Genomic DNA, 17,746 nt, shown 5'->3' with positions numbered 1-17,746 from the left:
CCGTAACTCTTTCCAGATTCTAATAATACAATTTGAGTTCTAAAAACGCTTATATTTTCTCAGGGTTTGATTTTAGTCTATAAACAGAAAAACGACTCAGGACATATTTGATTTTTATTTTTAATTTTTTATATTTTTTAAAATAAAGAATAAAAACTTGTTTTAGTAACCAGTAAGGGTTTTAAATTTAAATATTTTTAAAATTATTCTCTTTTTTTTAAATGCAAACATCTTATAAATTTTTTTTATTTAAAAAACACATTATATTTGATTAATATAAAATATAAAATACCCTTTAATTATGGATAACCACCATCCTAGGTCAATGCTATAAATCACAATGACCACTACTATGGACCAATTTTTAATTTAACCTAATCAAACATATTTTTTGTTTTAAAAAAATTATAAAAAATAGTTTGGAAGATAGTTTTAAAAATAAAAAATAAAACAAAATAAAAAAATTCCTTAATTTTTTGTATCCCTTAACCCCCTTTTATACCCATCCAATGGGTACATCAGGTGTATCTCTCTGATGAATCAAATTCAAAAACACTAATAATTACAGCTTTCAAAAAGTTCAAAACTAATTGTTTATTTCACCTTTCAGCTTCGTGAGGAGTCTAATTATTTTTTAAATAAGTGAAGTTTTTTTTTTTGGTAAACAATATGGTATTTTTTTAATACTGGAAAAAGTTTGACTTTTGTTTTTCACTCACACACAACCAACCAATAACCTCTTGGATCGAGTTGAAACAAGTCTCCACTCTCGGAAGCCTGTTGATAGTTGAGCCAAGTCTGCTTTACGATAATTAATAAGCGGTAATCTTAGCCTTGCTTCTTTATTTTATTTACTTTTTAGTATTATCTCGATTTTGAATACCTTCATTCAATCAGATTAAAAAATATATATATTTTAGGCTCTTGAAAAGGAGAATATTTAATTTGAACTATTTTATTCCCCTTATTAAAATTAATTTCATATCCGTGCATTTGCAATTTGCATGGAGATATGTAAAAATTGTTTAAAGATAACTAAAAGCTGGAAACAACACGTACCATCCAAAATTTTAATAATGATATAAATTAACCATTAGAAAAAATTACATCTAAAGACCATTCAGGAGAACCATTCGCAGGCAATAACTGAGACGAAAATGGTAACATGCGCTTTTCTTTCTGAATAATAACTTGCGTTAGTCATTATCTGCACATTCTTCTCTCTTTTTTTTTTCGGAGAAGTCCTTAAATGTGATTATCTCTAACCATTTATCAAAAAGCACAATGTTTGTACTCTTCGCTTAGGAATTAACTTGTTTGAGTGAAATCATCATTGAAAATTAAGAAATGTTGCTTATGCTTTAGCTCAACGTCGTTAAATTAAACATGTCTATGAAGTAGAAGTTTCAAATTTGAGGGAAATTCATTAATCATGAATGCTTCATCGGCACTGTGCGAAAGGGTGGAGTTAAAGAATTTTATTAAGAGAAGCCGAGATGACAAAATATGTGTAATAATTTAAAAAAAGTTATATATACATATGTCACCGGCATAAGATAAATATTTCAATATACATAGTTATATTCAATTTTATGCTTACATAACAATATATATATATATATATATATATATTAAGTCTTGTTGATCAAATTTTCATGATATAAAAATTATTAGTTATTATGTCTAAAATATTTATTTTAGCAATTTTCTTTTCAATATAAATTATTACTAAATTGATAAAAATTTTATCATCCTTATAAACATTAAATAATTTATATACATAATTGAAATCTAAGGTTTTGTTCAACATAATAAACTCTATTACTTGTTTATTAAATTTACTGTTTAATTATTTCAATTGATAATCATAATAAATAAATATATCAATACATTAATAATGTTCAATTGTCAAAATTTGTATATCAATGAGATTGAATTATATCATAATAAAAAATCATTCATATCATAAATTTTAATAGTTTGATTATTTAAAAAGGTAATTTTTTTTCTAGAAAAATATTTTTACCAAACATCTTAACTTTTGGATAAGTGATTCTATGATAGATATCAAGCACATAGCATTCAATATGTTTTGGGATTTTTGTTTCAATCCTTAACAAATTTTTTTAATAATAATCCTCATAATTTCTTTTATTAAATATAAAATGAAGGCAAAATAAAATAATATCAATACTTTAAGAGCATGTATAATATTATCTCATTGAAAATAAGTAAATCCTATAACAACTATATCTTCAAACCATTAAAATAGTTGCTTTATACATATGTAAAAGACTACACATAAAATTGAAATAAAAATTCTATCAAGTGTTTTATAATTTCTATAATATACTAACTCATGGAAGTTGAAAATATATAATTTCTATATTTCATTAAAAAAATTAAAAAAAATTAGGGGACTATGACCTTGTCGGTTCCCTCCCCTTCACTCCTGATTGTGTGCATGCGTAACACCAGGTGGTTTAATTTTATAAAAAAAAAAAGAATAAAGTGAATTTTACGTTTAGCAAGATACACGTTAAATAATGAAGTATGTTACAGTAAAAAGTGAGCTAGGAAAGTATTGAGCTGAAGAAGGATGGCACTCCAAGCTTCAAAGTTCAAAGACGAAAAGCTTCCGGTATAAAAAGAGGACCAAAAACTCGACAAATTTCTAGAGATAACATTACTCGAAGAGGACGACGTGGGGGAATGGGCTGCAAAGATTTGCCATCGCAGGCAGAGGCGCATAGCGCATGGACAACCAATTTATAAAAGAGAAGGATTACTGGAGCAGTGCAATCAAAGAGAGAAGAAAGGAGAATTATAATGACGGAAAAAAAGTTATATTTCTTTTTTCATCCCGCCATTCAATGTCACGGAACCACAAAATATTATCACCTCTTCCGAGACTAATCTAAACTCTTATTATTTGGGATCCTTGTTATTAACAGAAACTGTATCTTGTGGAGGCCTTTGACATATTCCTTTCAAATTATAATATAAATTATATTTAACTAATTCATGATTTGTAAATAATATTAACCGAAAATTTAAATTCTTAAAAATTTACATATATTTTCATTTATACTCTCATTAAATACCTTATATAAGAGCTTTGATAATAGTAATTAAAGTTTTAATGCATGTTTTTTTAAAAAGTAATAAATGAAATAGAGATATAGTTAAAAAAGTAATTATAAAAATTATTCAATATTTTATATTTTGGACCAAGAGATTTTAGAAGATGCTTTATATTATTATTTGGAAGGAGTATTTATTTAATATGATTGCATATATTAGAACTTTAACTCAAAATTTTAAAATAAGTTAATTCAACTCTCTCAACCAATTACACCAAGTGCCTTTGGGTAAAATATATATATATATATATATATATAATTTTCGCAAACATAAACATACCATTTATAAAAGTATCATTAAAATCTATATCTTTAAAAGAAAAAGAATTGACAAAGTTATTGAAAATATTTGTTTTCTTTTGTTTGGAACATTTCTACACGTACCATATCACAATTCCAAACACTGTATCTGTTTATCTTATTTTCTGCCATTGAAAAACTCAAGAAGAAAAAATGCACATTAATTAATTAATTATAACAAGATATTTTGTATAAATTTCGAATAAATTGAATAAAAGATTCAACAAATTTCTTGCTTGCTATTTACTGGCTGAGGGAGATAATTCACTAAAGCCCAATTCAACCAGAAAGTGGCCCAATAGCGATCCAACCCTATGTGCTTAAGTGGAACAACGAGTTTGGAAAGTCATTAATGGAGTCACACTCACTTTACTCACCTCCCACGTTTGTCGGTGCACTTATACTCAACATCGTACACAAGGAGGCATGCCCACGAAATTCAAAGGTGTGAACAGTTACTTGCTCCTGGTGGTATCAAATTTGAATTGAAAATGAGCATGTTGTTGCAATTTTTTTATTTTTTATAAATAAATAATGAGTGCATGAAAGTCTTCTGACGTTTTGTCAAACTTACACGAGACTTTCCTAATGTAAAATGCTAATTGTAACCCTGCATCACCCAATCCTGCCCAGCGTAAGCTACTTTTTCTATGCAAGCTTGACTTCCTAATTTAGTTTTGTATTTATATTTTCTTCTCTATTTTCATAAAGCACCCAGATGTACTCATTTTGCTAAGTAATATCATTAAGCTTTACACTTAGCACAACACGCTCTCCATTGTTTCTTCATGTAGTCAACTTTTTAAAAAATTTGCGATAAAGGACTTTAAGAACTTGCTTAATCATTTAATTCAATACATACTTTTGAGGACATGTTTCTCTAGTATGCTTGGCACGATCTTAAAGGTTGCAAAACTTTGACCCCTTCCATGAAAATTGAGCCAACGGTTACACTTCATTGCTCAGGCTCCACCTTGTCCTTTATCAACTATTTTGAATGAAATGGATATGGCAAGCATGGTCAAATAAGGTTAGAAAAGGCCGGTGGGTTTGCACAAGATTTTAGGTCTAGTTTGGTTTCTAAAAAAGAAAAAAAAAAGAATGGAACAAATTGAAAAAAAGAAAAAATAAAGATAATATGATCAATCTGTGCAGGAGAATAAATGAATCATATTGATTAAGGGAAAATGATAATTCAGTTTATGAGATAGAGAGTTATGATTTATGATATTTTTAAAAAGTATGATGATTTTTACATTTATAGTATGTAATATTAAATTTTATTATATTTATTATAAGAGGAATAGTAATTTAATTTATTTTTATTTTTAATTTTTTTAATTTATTTTATTCATATCATTTTTAATAACTAAATGGGACGATGATGTCAGGATTCTAGATCCCATAATCATCTTTAGTGACGATCTCTAATGACAATTTTAGAATGCTTTGGTTTGTTATTCACAAATGTGTTTTCTTAATTCCAGATTACCTTCTCTGGTTTGTTCCAAAATCAAGTGTTTAATATTTTTCGATTAACCATGAGTATCCTCCGATTCGAGATAATCATGTTCAAAGCAATATCAACACTGAAGTGTCTCGGTATTGTTAAAATGTTGCCCTTGTACCCTGTTGTATGAGCTGCTTCATGCAAGCGAATTCGGTGGTTAAATAAAAAAAAAAACAAATCACATATGAAAAGTAAAAAAATTATATTATAATATTCTACAAGAAACGTGGATAGCGAACTGGCTAGATAAATAAAAATTAAGATAGACCCATACTCTGTACGAAGTCTCCAGAGAGTGTCAGTTTTTTACATTGCTAATTTTCATATTTATTACAAAGTTTTTTTTTCCCCCAACTCCTTCCTCAGGGAAGGAAACTCACACACACACCCGCGGGGCTACTCTGGGCTCGAACCCAGGCCGTGCATAGTGCAGGATGGGAGTGGTGCCACTTGTGGCGCAAGGCCATTGATCATGTTTATTATAAAGCCAATCAGACAGAAACACATTTAGTTTCTTACAGTTCATCGACTTTTTATGTAAGTATTATTTTTATTTATTTATTTATTTTTTGAATGCAAGACCATAATAAAACTGTAAGGAAAAAATTCAATTCATATTCGGAAATGTGGAGTCTACAAAAAACCATAATTTTTTTCTGAATATAATGCTTTTGCACCCTAAGGACTTGTATACAAAAATTATTCTTAATCTTTTTAATGACTTATTCGTCAAGCATTAAAAAAACATTGTAGAGTAACCCATGACAATTTTTCCTAAGAGAATTTCCAAAAATGTGTTGCGTGAATAAATAGCAATAAACTAAACGATTTATTTTACCAAAAAATTGAAATGATTAATTTATAAAAAAGGTAAATGATGGTTAACTCCAAAATCAATTTGTTTCGTACAATGATATCAGGAATAAGAGCCTATTTATTTTAACTTATTTTATGAAAAATTATTTTGTTTCAAGATATTTGTTTAAATTTTTAAAAATAATCAGAATTAAAAAAAAGTAAATTTATGATTATTTTAAAAAATTATTTTGAATAGCTTTTAAAAATAATCTAACATGACAGATAAGAGAGATAGTTTTAAAGAGGTGAGATATATGAAGATATCATACAATTTTAAATAATATAATAATAAATTATTTTATAAAATAAAAATTAAGAAAAATACCATAAAATTTAAGAATAACTAATTAATAATTATTTTTTTATTGCAACCAAATATAAAACAAGATCTATTTTTTATAAAATATTTATAAAATAAAATTTTAAAATATCTAAAAATATAAAATATTTTTATTAAATTTTTAAATTATCTAAAAATTATTTATTTTTTAATTTTAAATAAATGAGCTATAACTTTTCTTTGACAACCACGGTGGAGTAAAATTTGACAGCTGCTAATGCTTAATATTAGCAGAGAAAATTTTCCTTATTTTTTGGTCAAAAGAGGAGCCAATTTTCTTTATTTTTTGGTCAAAAGCGGAGCCAATTTTCTCAAGCATTCCAATTTCATATAGCCGCCTGTGCTTATCTGTCGCTACTCCAGTGGCTCTCCACGAATTCGAGTCCGCTCCTCAGGTCGCCTCATTGGTACCTTGCGTAGCTCCAACGAACGACGCCATCAGCTTGCTCCTACACTCTCTCCGTCGACTGCCACCGATCACCCTCCTTTTCTCATGGTAAAATTTTCATCACCTCATGCCATTATTGTCTGATTTACCCAACAATTTCGCAATTAAGAAATAAACTAGGGCTGTGTAAATCCCTAGTTTGATTTCTGAGAAAAATATGGCGAAGAATGGTAGCTAGGTTTTTCTTTTTTGGGGACTCGGGAAGGTATGGTCTGGTCAGCCAGTGATTGTATTGGCTATTGAGAGAGTGGGATGGTTCTTAGGACTTCAGGGCAATGCTTCTTATGCAACATTTGTTGTCACAACTGTACCAGTGGCTCCGTCTGACTTAAATCCGTTCCTTCTAAGCTAAGATAAAGTCACGAGTGCAGCTGTGCCCTATTCTGTTCCCATGTGTTGTGTAGATCGCATTATTAATCGATTTCCATCTTCATGTTGTTGGCGACATCTAGCCTTTCTTTCCAGTATGCTAAGATTTAGGTCCGTCGGCATTGAAAAGTTTTCCTTCGACTTTAAACATGTTGGGGAAAAAAAAGTTGAGTAAGCTGGCAAATGTCGACATATGATGCTTTTTCAACTTTTCATCTGTCATTAAAGAATTAATTTCATGTTTGTAACTTACCCATTTACTGACCATATTTTTGTTTTTTGACAACTTATTTAGGCCCATCGCCACACAATTATTTTAATGCAGACTTCTCAGAACAGGGCAACTAGAACATTTATGGATTATGAGTCAATAAGCCAGGCAATGGATGGTATGTCTTACATGTGGGTATAACTTGCTGTGGGAATCCTTTTATCCTCATAACCATATTTGTTGCCTGTATCTCTGCTTCGTCTTCCTTTTCTCAAGCTATTTGATAATGTTACATTAAAATATATATCTGTCATGTTCTCTTTGATAATTGATATATAAAATTAGAATATTTCATGACCTTGAAAATTTGGCTTTTTGTCAAAACTATCATTTAGTTGGGAAGCAGCATAAATTTCATAACATCGTGAATATCAACATACATCTACAAATAACAATGGCAATTTAAATGGGAGAAAGGCTTTATTATATTAAATTGTGTTGTTTTATGGATTATAGTTTCTCTTGTATCAAATAATTAGCTGTAAGATGATTTTTGATATTTTGCTCAAAATGATGTTGGATTATAAATCTCAATTTTTCCCCTGTTGTAATTTGATAATAAGAAGTAATGTTATATAGAATGGAGAGAAGAACATAATAGCATGCATAAATATTGGACCAAATAATGTTCTTAATATGTGGCGGAGGTTATCTTAATCACATCATATTTGTTGGGCATGGCAGCATGTCAAGAAAGATTTCAGTTTTTGAAGTGTTAATATGTTTCTCTATTTATGAGGGAAATGGGAGAAGTGATATCTCCGTAGACTGTTGTTTATATCACTAGGCTTAGACAATGGAGATATGATTCATGAATAGCCTACAGGCTATGATGTGCTTCTACTGAACACTTCTGTATCAATATCTTGATGAACACTTCTATACTTTTGGGTTGTGATTCTGTTAATTTGGATCATGTGGTGCTTCATACTTTGAAAGAAAAGTTGGGTGGTTGCTTGAGTTCCTATGCCAAGGGTTTTTTTTAAGAACAAAAATTTGTGCTTGCCTATTCAACTTCGCTATTTTCTTGATCAACCTATGGAGCTATGTTTTGAGACTATAGGTGGAAGAGAACATAATTAACCATATCCTATGCTGGATATTTGGGTTGGTCTGGATGTCTGCAAACAATGGTCACTGCATTAATTATATAATGCTTCTTTCAGACATGTATTAAATAAATGAAAATTTAATATCATATTCCTACTGGTCATCAAAAGAGATTCTTTCTATTGCCTCCCCCCTTTCTTTACAAAGGCTTTTGGGGTTTGTCATATGGTTGGTTCTCTATGTTTCCCTTGGTTTGTCCTTATCATTTTTTAGTTTTTAACTGTGGCTTGGTAATGATTAATTCCAGGGCTGGCTAGTATAATCAATCCAGTCTTCATTTGGGGCTGCAAGGAACAAAATTATCCTAAGATTGCATGGTTTAATAATTTAGAATTTCAGACCCTTCTTAAGAGTTGTGTTGGGTTGGAACTTGATCTTCAGTTCTTATCCCATTCCTATACAGAGAAATTGGCCTGTTATGTGTGTTTAAAAAATGTGCCATACAACACAACGTGTCAAGTATTTGAAGGACTGTGCGCCGTACAACACAATGTGTCATGTATTTGAAGGACTAAGTTATTGACGTCATGGTTGGTCAATAATTAAATAATTGTTTTATACTTTTATCTGTTCTTTAGTGTACATAACAGTAGTCTTGCACTTAACTTTTGATGTCCAAAATTGGTTTCACAATAATAATGAACTGCTGCCACTGTTGGTTCCATATTGCTCAGTCACGTATGCTAATCTGCTTAGACCCAGTCCATTATACCAAATCAATTTATGGTTTAAAAAAAAAAAAAAGCTTCTTATATCTCAATATAGGTAATTAGACCTTTGTGCATATTTTAGCCCTCAAAGTGTCCCCTTTATGTCTTTCATTTGAAGGTTGCATCCTGATATAGAACAACAATAAAAAGGGGGAAGAGTGAGGGAGAGGAATGAGGAAGAGGGAGGAAGGAACTTGGGGGAGAAAAAGCAATTGAGGCAAGTAATTGATCTCCAATTCGATTCTGACAACTTACAATACTTTTGGGCTATTTACAGGGAGCCGAAAAATATAAAAAGAGAAAGTACCAAAGTTCGGAAAGACAGGAAATACAAATAGAAGTCAGACATTTTTTTTTTTGGCCAAAGTAGAAGTCAGACATTATAAAGTCAGAAACTACATAAAATTATCTAAACTAGAATGTTCTGCTTCATACGCCTAAAATAAGTTTTCCTTTATTCCCAGTCACGTCCTTTTCACATTTTTATTGAACTGTTACGTTATCATACACAATTAAGCACAGGCGTTTATTTCTATCACTGCAAGAATGAGTGTTCAGTTTATAACTGACGTTTGGCTTCATACATGCACTCTATTTTTGATGAAAAAGATGTAACAGCACTGGACCTGGGAATCTACCAATTTTAAAGCTAATGACTGTTCTTGTTATTCAGGTATCTGTGCTTTATATGAAAGGAAGCTTAAGGAGTTAAATCCCGCCATCAGAAATCTCTCATATGATATCGCTGATCTCTACAACTTCATAGACGGTCTTGCGGACATGAGTGCTCTAGTGTATCTCTCTCTCTCTCTCTCTCTCTCTCTCTGTTCCTCCCCCCTTCTGAACACAACACCCCACACACAAACAACAGATGAACAGATTACATCTCATTGCACCCGTCCCTCCTCCTCCCCCACATCACACATTGCATTCACATGGTATATGCGTAAACATAATCATCAAAACCCCATTCACCCTATCAGTTTTTTTTTTTTTTTTTTGAATCTTAAAAGGGGTCTGTAAGAACAAGAACATAATGGATGACTAAATTGCTGTGTTACATGCTAACTCCGCTATATCTGTTTCGCTTCTTGAAGAGGGGGGGGGTGACAAACGAAATAGCCTGATGTAATAGCTTAACTCAAGTCGTGCATATTCGAGGTTTAACGTTTTGTATTAGATCGGTTTCTTCACGTATTGTTTTTGGCAGTGACTGATATTAATGTTGGCTTCTACGTGCAGTTATGATCATTCAGTCCAGGCATACCTGCCTTATGATAGGCAGTGGATTAAGCAAAAGACCTTTCAACATTTGAAGAAATTGGCACATTGATTGATGTATGAAGTACCTCGGACCTCTAATTGCTGGCAATCTTAATGTAAAGGGAATCATTTAAGTGTCAATGTGGGGCTATAGATGTGATGGGTATGCTGCGTAGCACGAAAGCGTTACTTGCTTTTAGCACATATTTTCAATTCAATACGAATACGAATAATAGGTGCAGATGAAGTGTCAGACTAAGTAACAGCTATCGGCTTGGTTTTCTGTATCCTTATCCTCAGCACTATATTTAGAAAACTTGGCCTTATTTGAATTCTGGGTTGTATACGCTGATGAATTATGTTGCACAGGACATTCCAGGTCTTGATATGCCATACGCGTGTAGCCGATGTGATTTGGCTGGCCGGATAGCAAGTGCATGTGACAATTATTCCATGTGCATCGCTTGTGTATTTTTTTTTTTTTGGATGAAAACTAGATTCAGGTTGCAAAATTGTCTGCTAAGTAAATGCGTTTTGATGTTTAAATTATATCCTTTTTTGGCCACAGATGTTTAAACTATATCATTAGACTAATTCAATGAGAGAATTTTGCCATTGATGCAGCGATATGTGCTATTGGTATCATAATGAAATTGCCTTTCCTTAAATACGGCATCCAGTGAGATTTATTTGATTGCAATTTTAGACATTGCTATAGGGGTAGGGCTTATCACCTCATTCGTTTTTTCCAGTTACGCAGGCTTCGTTGTGTATTTTTAATTAAAATATACACTTCAGAATAAGCTTTATCTTTATAATATATGCCCGTCATTAGAATAGGTTATAGTTTTTTTTTTTTTTGGTGACGTGTGTAATATATGTTTGTGTATTTAAGCTAACAAATGATATTTCAATCAACAAAATAAACTAAAATATATTGACAAAAATATATATAAAACAAATCCACATTCTGTGTATATGCTGAGATTCAAATAATTTTATGGCGCGTTTGGATTAGTGAGAATTTGAGTTTAGACCAAATTTCTTATTTATATACACAAATTTGTATATTAGAATTTGATTTAAATTTAAGTTTATTTTTCTATTATAAATCTCTTGTAATTTAAAATTTTGTTTATATTTTAATTATTTTAAATATCTTATTCTTCTTGTGTTTTTACTATATGACTTTCATATCATTTCTTATTTCTCGTTTTTGTCTTATCAATTAAAAATACAAGTAAACTTGTCAGTTTTAATTTTTTGTTTTCGCTTGAAATTTTAACTCATCATTTTTTCATTTAAAACTGTTTAAACTATCAAAATAAAAAAAAATTAAATACATAAATTTTATTAAAATATAAGATTTTAAATTTAAATTTAAAATCCATTAATCCAAACCTTACATAACAGTTTTGAAAGACATTGCTCAAGGCAAGGACTTGTCTAGTTTGGTGATGGCAGATTCTTTATGATTTTGAGGCATATCTTTTAGGCAAAAATTATAAAAGATGTCCGGATTGGGTGAAAGAAACAATCTTTATGCACAGATTTTGATCACTTCCCAGCGTTAGTTGGTGGCTAGGTGCCGCATGGTCTCCGTAATCTTTTATTTGCGTTGGCACTTCCAACATCAAAGCTTCCTGCGGTTTATAGACCAATTAGCTGCGCTAACAGTAATTATTAGCTTCAAGCCCCATTAAAAAACTCGACCTACTTCAATACCTTCAAACATTTTTTTGTCCCAAAAAAATAAAATATATGAGCTTCATGTTGCAATGTACAAAATCATGCTTCAATGACTATGAGTAACCCTCAACAAGAAGTACAATCTAGTTCGAAACCTTCAAAAAATGGCTATTGGACAAGCATTGTAGGCCGCTATTGAGAACGCAGCTTTCTCAGCAACCACTTCTTTCGCAAGGAAGTATCCAAGGCTAAAAAGGTCTTCGCCTTTCTCTCATCTTCCAACAGATCACAAGCATCCATTACTAGCTCCTCATCTATGTCCGGCATAGCTTGGAGTGCACTTAGAGCATTTTGAAAAGATCTATCATCTTTCTCATTCATGAGTTTTTTGACCGCATTTGCCATCTCAGATAAAGCTTTTCGTATTCTCTGGTCTTTTTTTGGTTTCTTGTCTCGAGGTCTGGAGTCAGATAAACCTTCACCTCGTCTTCTTTTACCACAATCTTTTATTTCCGTGCTGCCAGTCACAATTAATTTTTAGAGGTTTTGCCCACATTAAATTTCGCCAACATTCTTTTATGTGGGCTTGATGCGTCTGTGTTTCCAGTCACGATGTCATATCCACATGGTCCATCCATTCCTAATTTCCCAGGACTTTCAAAATCTGGGCCTGACATTGAAGCATTGGCAGTGATAACTAAATTTCCAGATGTTCCATCCATATCAATCTCTTCTGGTCTTTCTATATCTCGGTCTGATATTTCAGTGTTTCCAGTCACAGCCAAATTTACTGATGGCCCATCCAGATCCAACTCGTTCGGCCTTTGGTTATCTTCCCCTATTATTTCAGCGTTGCTCATCACAACAGAATTTCCAGAAGCTCTATTCACATCATTTCCTCTCAGCCGCTCCGTATCGTGGCATGATATTTCACTGTTGTCAGTTAGAATCAAATTTCCACATGTTCCATCCATATCTATTTCAATAGTAATATTGCCTGCTTCCATCCACTGGATCCCACCCGGAGTACTGACTCTTGCATCTGATTCTTTATTTCCAAAAATTTTGCACAAGTCAGGGTATAGATCCAAAAACCGGTTTCTATATGAGATGGCATCTGGGTGGTCCTACAAACACCAAACATTAACAGGTTGGAGTAAATAAGATTGTGAGCAACAGTAGACTTACAAAATAAGTCCTCACGTAGTCTTGTCATGCAAGCAGACATCTCCAATTATGGAAAAGAAGTCAAGAAGCGCTCAGAGCACTAACAGGAGGCAATATATCATAGACAACAGCCAAAATATATCAAGCAGAGAGCAGTGTCGATGGACGAAAGAAAATACCTTGATGTAGGCTTCCCAGACATCATTTTCAGCAACTACCATCTGTAGTGTTTCATCCCACGCAAATCCATCGTGATTGAGAAGACTGCTGATGTCACTATGCCGTTTCATTAAGCAGAAATATTGATCTTCTAGAAACTGCTTATCAGATTGGATTCCCAATTTAGTGCTGAATGCTTTAATCATATGAGTCCAAGCTTGTTGATTGAATTTATTTCCAACTCTATTCCCCTGATTTACTTGCTCAATCATGAGGTCAAAGAAACAGCATTCCATTGACTCAGTCCACTCTATTGTAGAAGCAGCATCATAAACACGGGGAAAACTGCCATTCTTCTCTTCACCTTTGAATTGTAAATATCCATGAGTATGCATAACGTCAACTAACCCTAATGAATGCCAATCAAATTAACCCAATTTGACATTTTGAAAGTATTATTAGGAATTAGTGGCACAGGATCCGATTGGACAGTAATGAATGCCTATAATTTTTTTTTTCAATATATTAAATATCGTAGACAATGATGTCAACTTACTAACTTTGTCCAGTAAGAATCTTAATTTAGAAGCGCAAATTATGTGTTTGAGTGAAGAGAATTGATATTAATACAAAAGCATTTCTATTTACACATAATTACCAACACACTACTTTCATGGGTTAATGATTTCAGAATTTTTTATTTCCTCAATTTTGCAATTGGAAAGACAACAAAAGAAACCAAAAAACTTACAATGCCAAAGTTTTGTTATATAGCACTAATTTTAGGACATCCCGTGCAAAAGCAGTTAAAAATAATCATGGAAAGAGGGAGCACTAAGTTCTGAACAAAGTTCAAGGCATAATTCACAACTCAACACAGAATCTGCTACATACGGGAGAATGCAGATGTCTTTTGTGGCACCCAGCCTCCTTATATAGAGAAGTTACTATATAATCCCAAAATAAGATATTGCATTGGTTTTAAAATCCAACTTGTCCAATAATCAGTTCCGTCAAAATTTAGGTGAAGATCTGTCTGGAAAAACTTTCCCAGAGATAATAAATATGGTTGCTGACATAAACAACGCCTTCCATCCTTAAGCAGCAGCCTAGAAGCAACAAAACAATACTACTATACTATATTGTCCAATTACCACTCAATCTACAGCACAAGTTGCCCAAGAAATTGCCTTGCAATCAGAAGTCACATGAAAAACATACCTGTTATCAATGTCGGTAATTCACCACTAGGGTCTGCAATGGATGCCAAAAGGCTGTATCTTTTATCACTACATTCCTCCCCAAGTATAACACCCAATTTGCGGAAGCCCGGCAAGGTTTTAACTCTAAGTGATCGAGCTTCAGGGTGTACCTGCAGCAATTGTATGTTAGTTACAAAACAACTGAGACACTTTATTAGTGTAGAATAGTTCACCTTTGTATAAGCATCCCAAACAGAATCCTCTGCAGCAACCATTTCTCGGGTGTCATCCCATGAAAACCCATCCTGCTGAAGAAGCTTGTCTATGTCTTTGTACTGCCTCCTCAAATGTTTGAAACGATTCTTCAAAACATCTTTGTCACGATAACATTTGAATCTTCTGTTAAAAGAAGTAACCATGTCATTCCAAGCCTGGGGTAATGAATGTCTGCCCCAATTTATTTCCTTTTTTCACCTGCTCTAACACACAAGTCGATGAGGCATCGATCCATTGGAGGCGTCCAATATGTTCTTGTACGATCTGTGCCATTGGTGTTTTGGTTTCCTCTTCCATCACCTTCAGAAAAAGGCAAAGTCATAGCAGAACTATTGTTCTCCAATTATCTAAGAACATTAAATATGAATTATAACACTATCAATTACATCACAGTTTACAGGAAAGCCAATAAGCACTATCCTCATTTGTGTCACAAGATAGAAAAATCACGACTTCATTACAAGGACAATGAAGATAATCTTTTCATGTAAAAAAAGATTCAGATTAAATTGATCATAAGGATTATGGAAGCCATAAAATAACAAACAAGCGCACTTATTGGTTGCCCGTGAGTTTGTAATGACCATTATGGAGCAAGTTGTAAATCTTTCAAACACAATACTTGGACTAGCAAAAAGAAAGTTTTAGGCTGTCACTGACCAGCATTTATCTCTGATATGACATCTTGAAGGTTTTTCTCCTGATGCAAATCACTCATGACATCATCAGATTCACTTCTGAATATTAATTCCAAATCATGATAGTCTGGCAAAGTTTTCATTCTATAAGCTCGTGCATGCGGATGGGCCTACAAGAGTTTTAAGTCCATCAGCACCAGAAAACTTGCATTAAGTACGTTCATACATTCCTACATAAAAACCCTTTCCAAACCACACATGAAGGATTTTCGAGATCATATACCTTGACATAAGCATTCCATACACTATCATCAGCTGCTAGCATTTGTTGTTTTCCATCCCATGAAAATCCTTCCTTTAGAAAAAACTGTTATATCACAGTAATATTTCAACAACTTCCTGTATCGTTGCTTTTAAAAACCTTTTACCATGCTGAGACCCAAATTTTGTATTAAACATCGCAAGCATATCTGTCCAAGCTTTCTTACTAAATGAATTATCAACCTTATTGCCCCTGCCCAACTGGTCAAGCAAAAGCTCTATAAAGAACTGGTCCATGGCAGCAGTCCAGTCTAATCTTGGATGCTCATTACTGAATTGGGCAGTGCTTCTGATTTCATCACCTATAACGAAAGGATTAACAATCAAATAAGGATACTACAGGATAAATATTTTTTCTTGCAAAGTCACTTTAAGAGCCAAAAGTTTTAAATTGCATAGCTTTCGTTTATTTAAAAAAAAAAAAAAACTATTTGAGCAAGTTAGTTTCATTTGTCAAATAACAAATAGCTTTCTTAGACTAACAAAAAAGTAACGTTTCTAATTTGCTACATTAATATCCCAAAATCTGTCATCTTATCTACAAGTAAAACTGAAAGTAGATAATGAATTATGAATTAGAAAATCAGTTTTGATTTCTTCCCAGCAACATAATGAAGCTTGTATCCAACCCATTTTCATTCATAATGAAAGGATAGGAAGACAAATAGTAACTACAAACGAGCATTAAAATAATTATGCTGAGGAAGATTTTAGACATTAATTTATCTGCCATGGCAATGAATATCCTGTCCATATAGGATGAAAATGGAGACAGAAAGCAAGCACTCACCCACTTGTAAACTTTGCACTTCATCAACCAAGCTTGCATCATGGCTTGATAGACTATATCTTCCATCAGCAATTGTGGAGCCATAAATTACACACAAATCGTCAAAGTTCTGCACCGACTTTGTTCTGTAGAATCGTGCATCAGGAGATGAACCTGTAGGTTATTCACTATTATTGTATACTTTTTTCAATATATAATCAACAACAACAACAACAAGCCTTATCCCACTAGGTGGGGTCGGCTACATGAATTATATGACGCTATTAACTCTATCATTTATTAAGATTTTAGAAATATCATTACTTAAATACTGTTATTGTATACCTTTTTCATATATAATCAATTACATTAATAAAGCAGTGCACCTTGATGTAAGCATCCCAAGCAAAATCATTGGCTGTAACCATTTGACGAGAGGCATCCCAAGAAAAATCCAATGTGACAAAGAAGATTTTTTACATCATTGAATTGCTTCCACAATGTTGCATAACGGCTTTTCAAAACATCCTTGTCACATTGAGAGCTAAATTTAGTATTGAACATTGTAAGCATGTCATTCCAAGCCTGCTTGTTGAAAGTGTGGCCAACTCTATTCCCTCTGTGCAAATGCTCTAGCATTAGATCAAGAAAATAGCGTTTCCATTAATGGAGTCCAATTCATCCTTGACCGGTCATTGCTCATAGCAGTTTGGCTACCCATTACTCCTTAGAACATGGAAAAACAAGTATATTAGGAGTGCACAAGGAAGGGCATATACCATCTTTGAGTTTATACAAACGATTGCATTTGTTAAATAATTATAGCTGAACAAAATGACTAGTACAGTCATACCAAGGCTAACCTAATTCTACATAAAGTTTCCTGACGTGCTGGTGCAGTTACAATTGAGATGACCACTTTATAGTTATGCTAAAAGGGCTTGCTTTGATTTTTTCCAGATAGATGGTAATCATGGTAACGCTAATGTCACTAGAAATTAGATCCATGCCCGAAAGGAGACATTTTCTAACACTTCATTTTACTCTTCTATATTCCAGGCGAGAATTCCTTCAGTAAAAAGTAAGTTCATATGAATACTAAGAGAAAAAAGGAATTGTCAAACTATGAAAAACAATACTGTATCTTGCTAAACAATATAATACCCATTTGATGTCTATTTCAAATCATTAGGATAAACTAAC

General features: G+C 32.5%; 1 protein-coding gene and 1 pseudogene across 1 annotated transcript; one reads left to right on the top strand and one right to left on the bottom strand.

Moving 5' to 3' along the window:
* Positions 1 to 6,486: 6,486 nt before the first annotated feature.
* Positions 6,487 to 10,715, top strand: LOC129300262 (enhancer of rudimentary homolog). Its single transcript, XM_054938807.1, has 4 exons — positions 6,487 to 6,647; positions 7,264 to 7,357; positions 9,733 to 9,853; positions 10,302 to 10,715. The coding sequence occupies exons 1-4, from the start codon at positions 6,645 to 6,647 to the stop codon at positions 10,390 to 10,392; spliced, it is 309 nt and encodes a 102-aa protein (XP_054794782.1). The 5' UTR covers positions 6,487 to 6,644; the 3' UTR covers positions 10,393 to 10,715.
* Positions 10,716 to 12,021: 1,306 nt separating this feature from the next.
* Positions 12,022 to 17,264, bottom strand: LOC129300263 (uncharacterized; annotated as a pseudogene).
* Positions 17,265 to 17,746: the final 482 nt, after the last annotated feature.

Source organism: Prosopis cineraria, unplaced genomic scaffold (genome assembly GCF_029017545.1).
Source record: "Prosopis cineraria cultivar Desert tree isolate PC_DT_omini unplaced genomic scaffold, ASM2901754v1 PC1506, whole genome shotgun sequence".
In the NCBI taxonomy this organism is placed as follows: domain Eukaryota; kingdom Viridiplantae; phylum Streptophyta; class Magnoliopsida; order Fabales; family Fabaceae; genus Prosopis; species Prosopis cineraria.
This window is presented reverse-complemented; position numbering and strand designations above follow the sequence as displayed.

What these genes read in the sequence shown, in the direction of transcription:
- LOC129300262 (XM_054938807.1), top strand. An exon ending in AATAAGCCAGGCAATGGATG is followed by an intron (nt 7,358 to 9,732) that starts GTATGTCTTACA and finishes CTTGTTATTCAG; the next exon opens with GTATCTGTGCTTTATATGAA. An exon ending in GCGGACATGAGTGCTCTAGT is followed by an intron (nt 9,854 to 10,301) that starts GTATCTCTCTCT and finishes TTCTACGTGCAG; the next exon opens with TTATGATCATTCAGTCCAGG.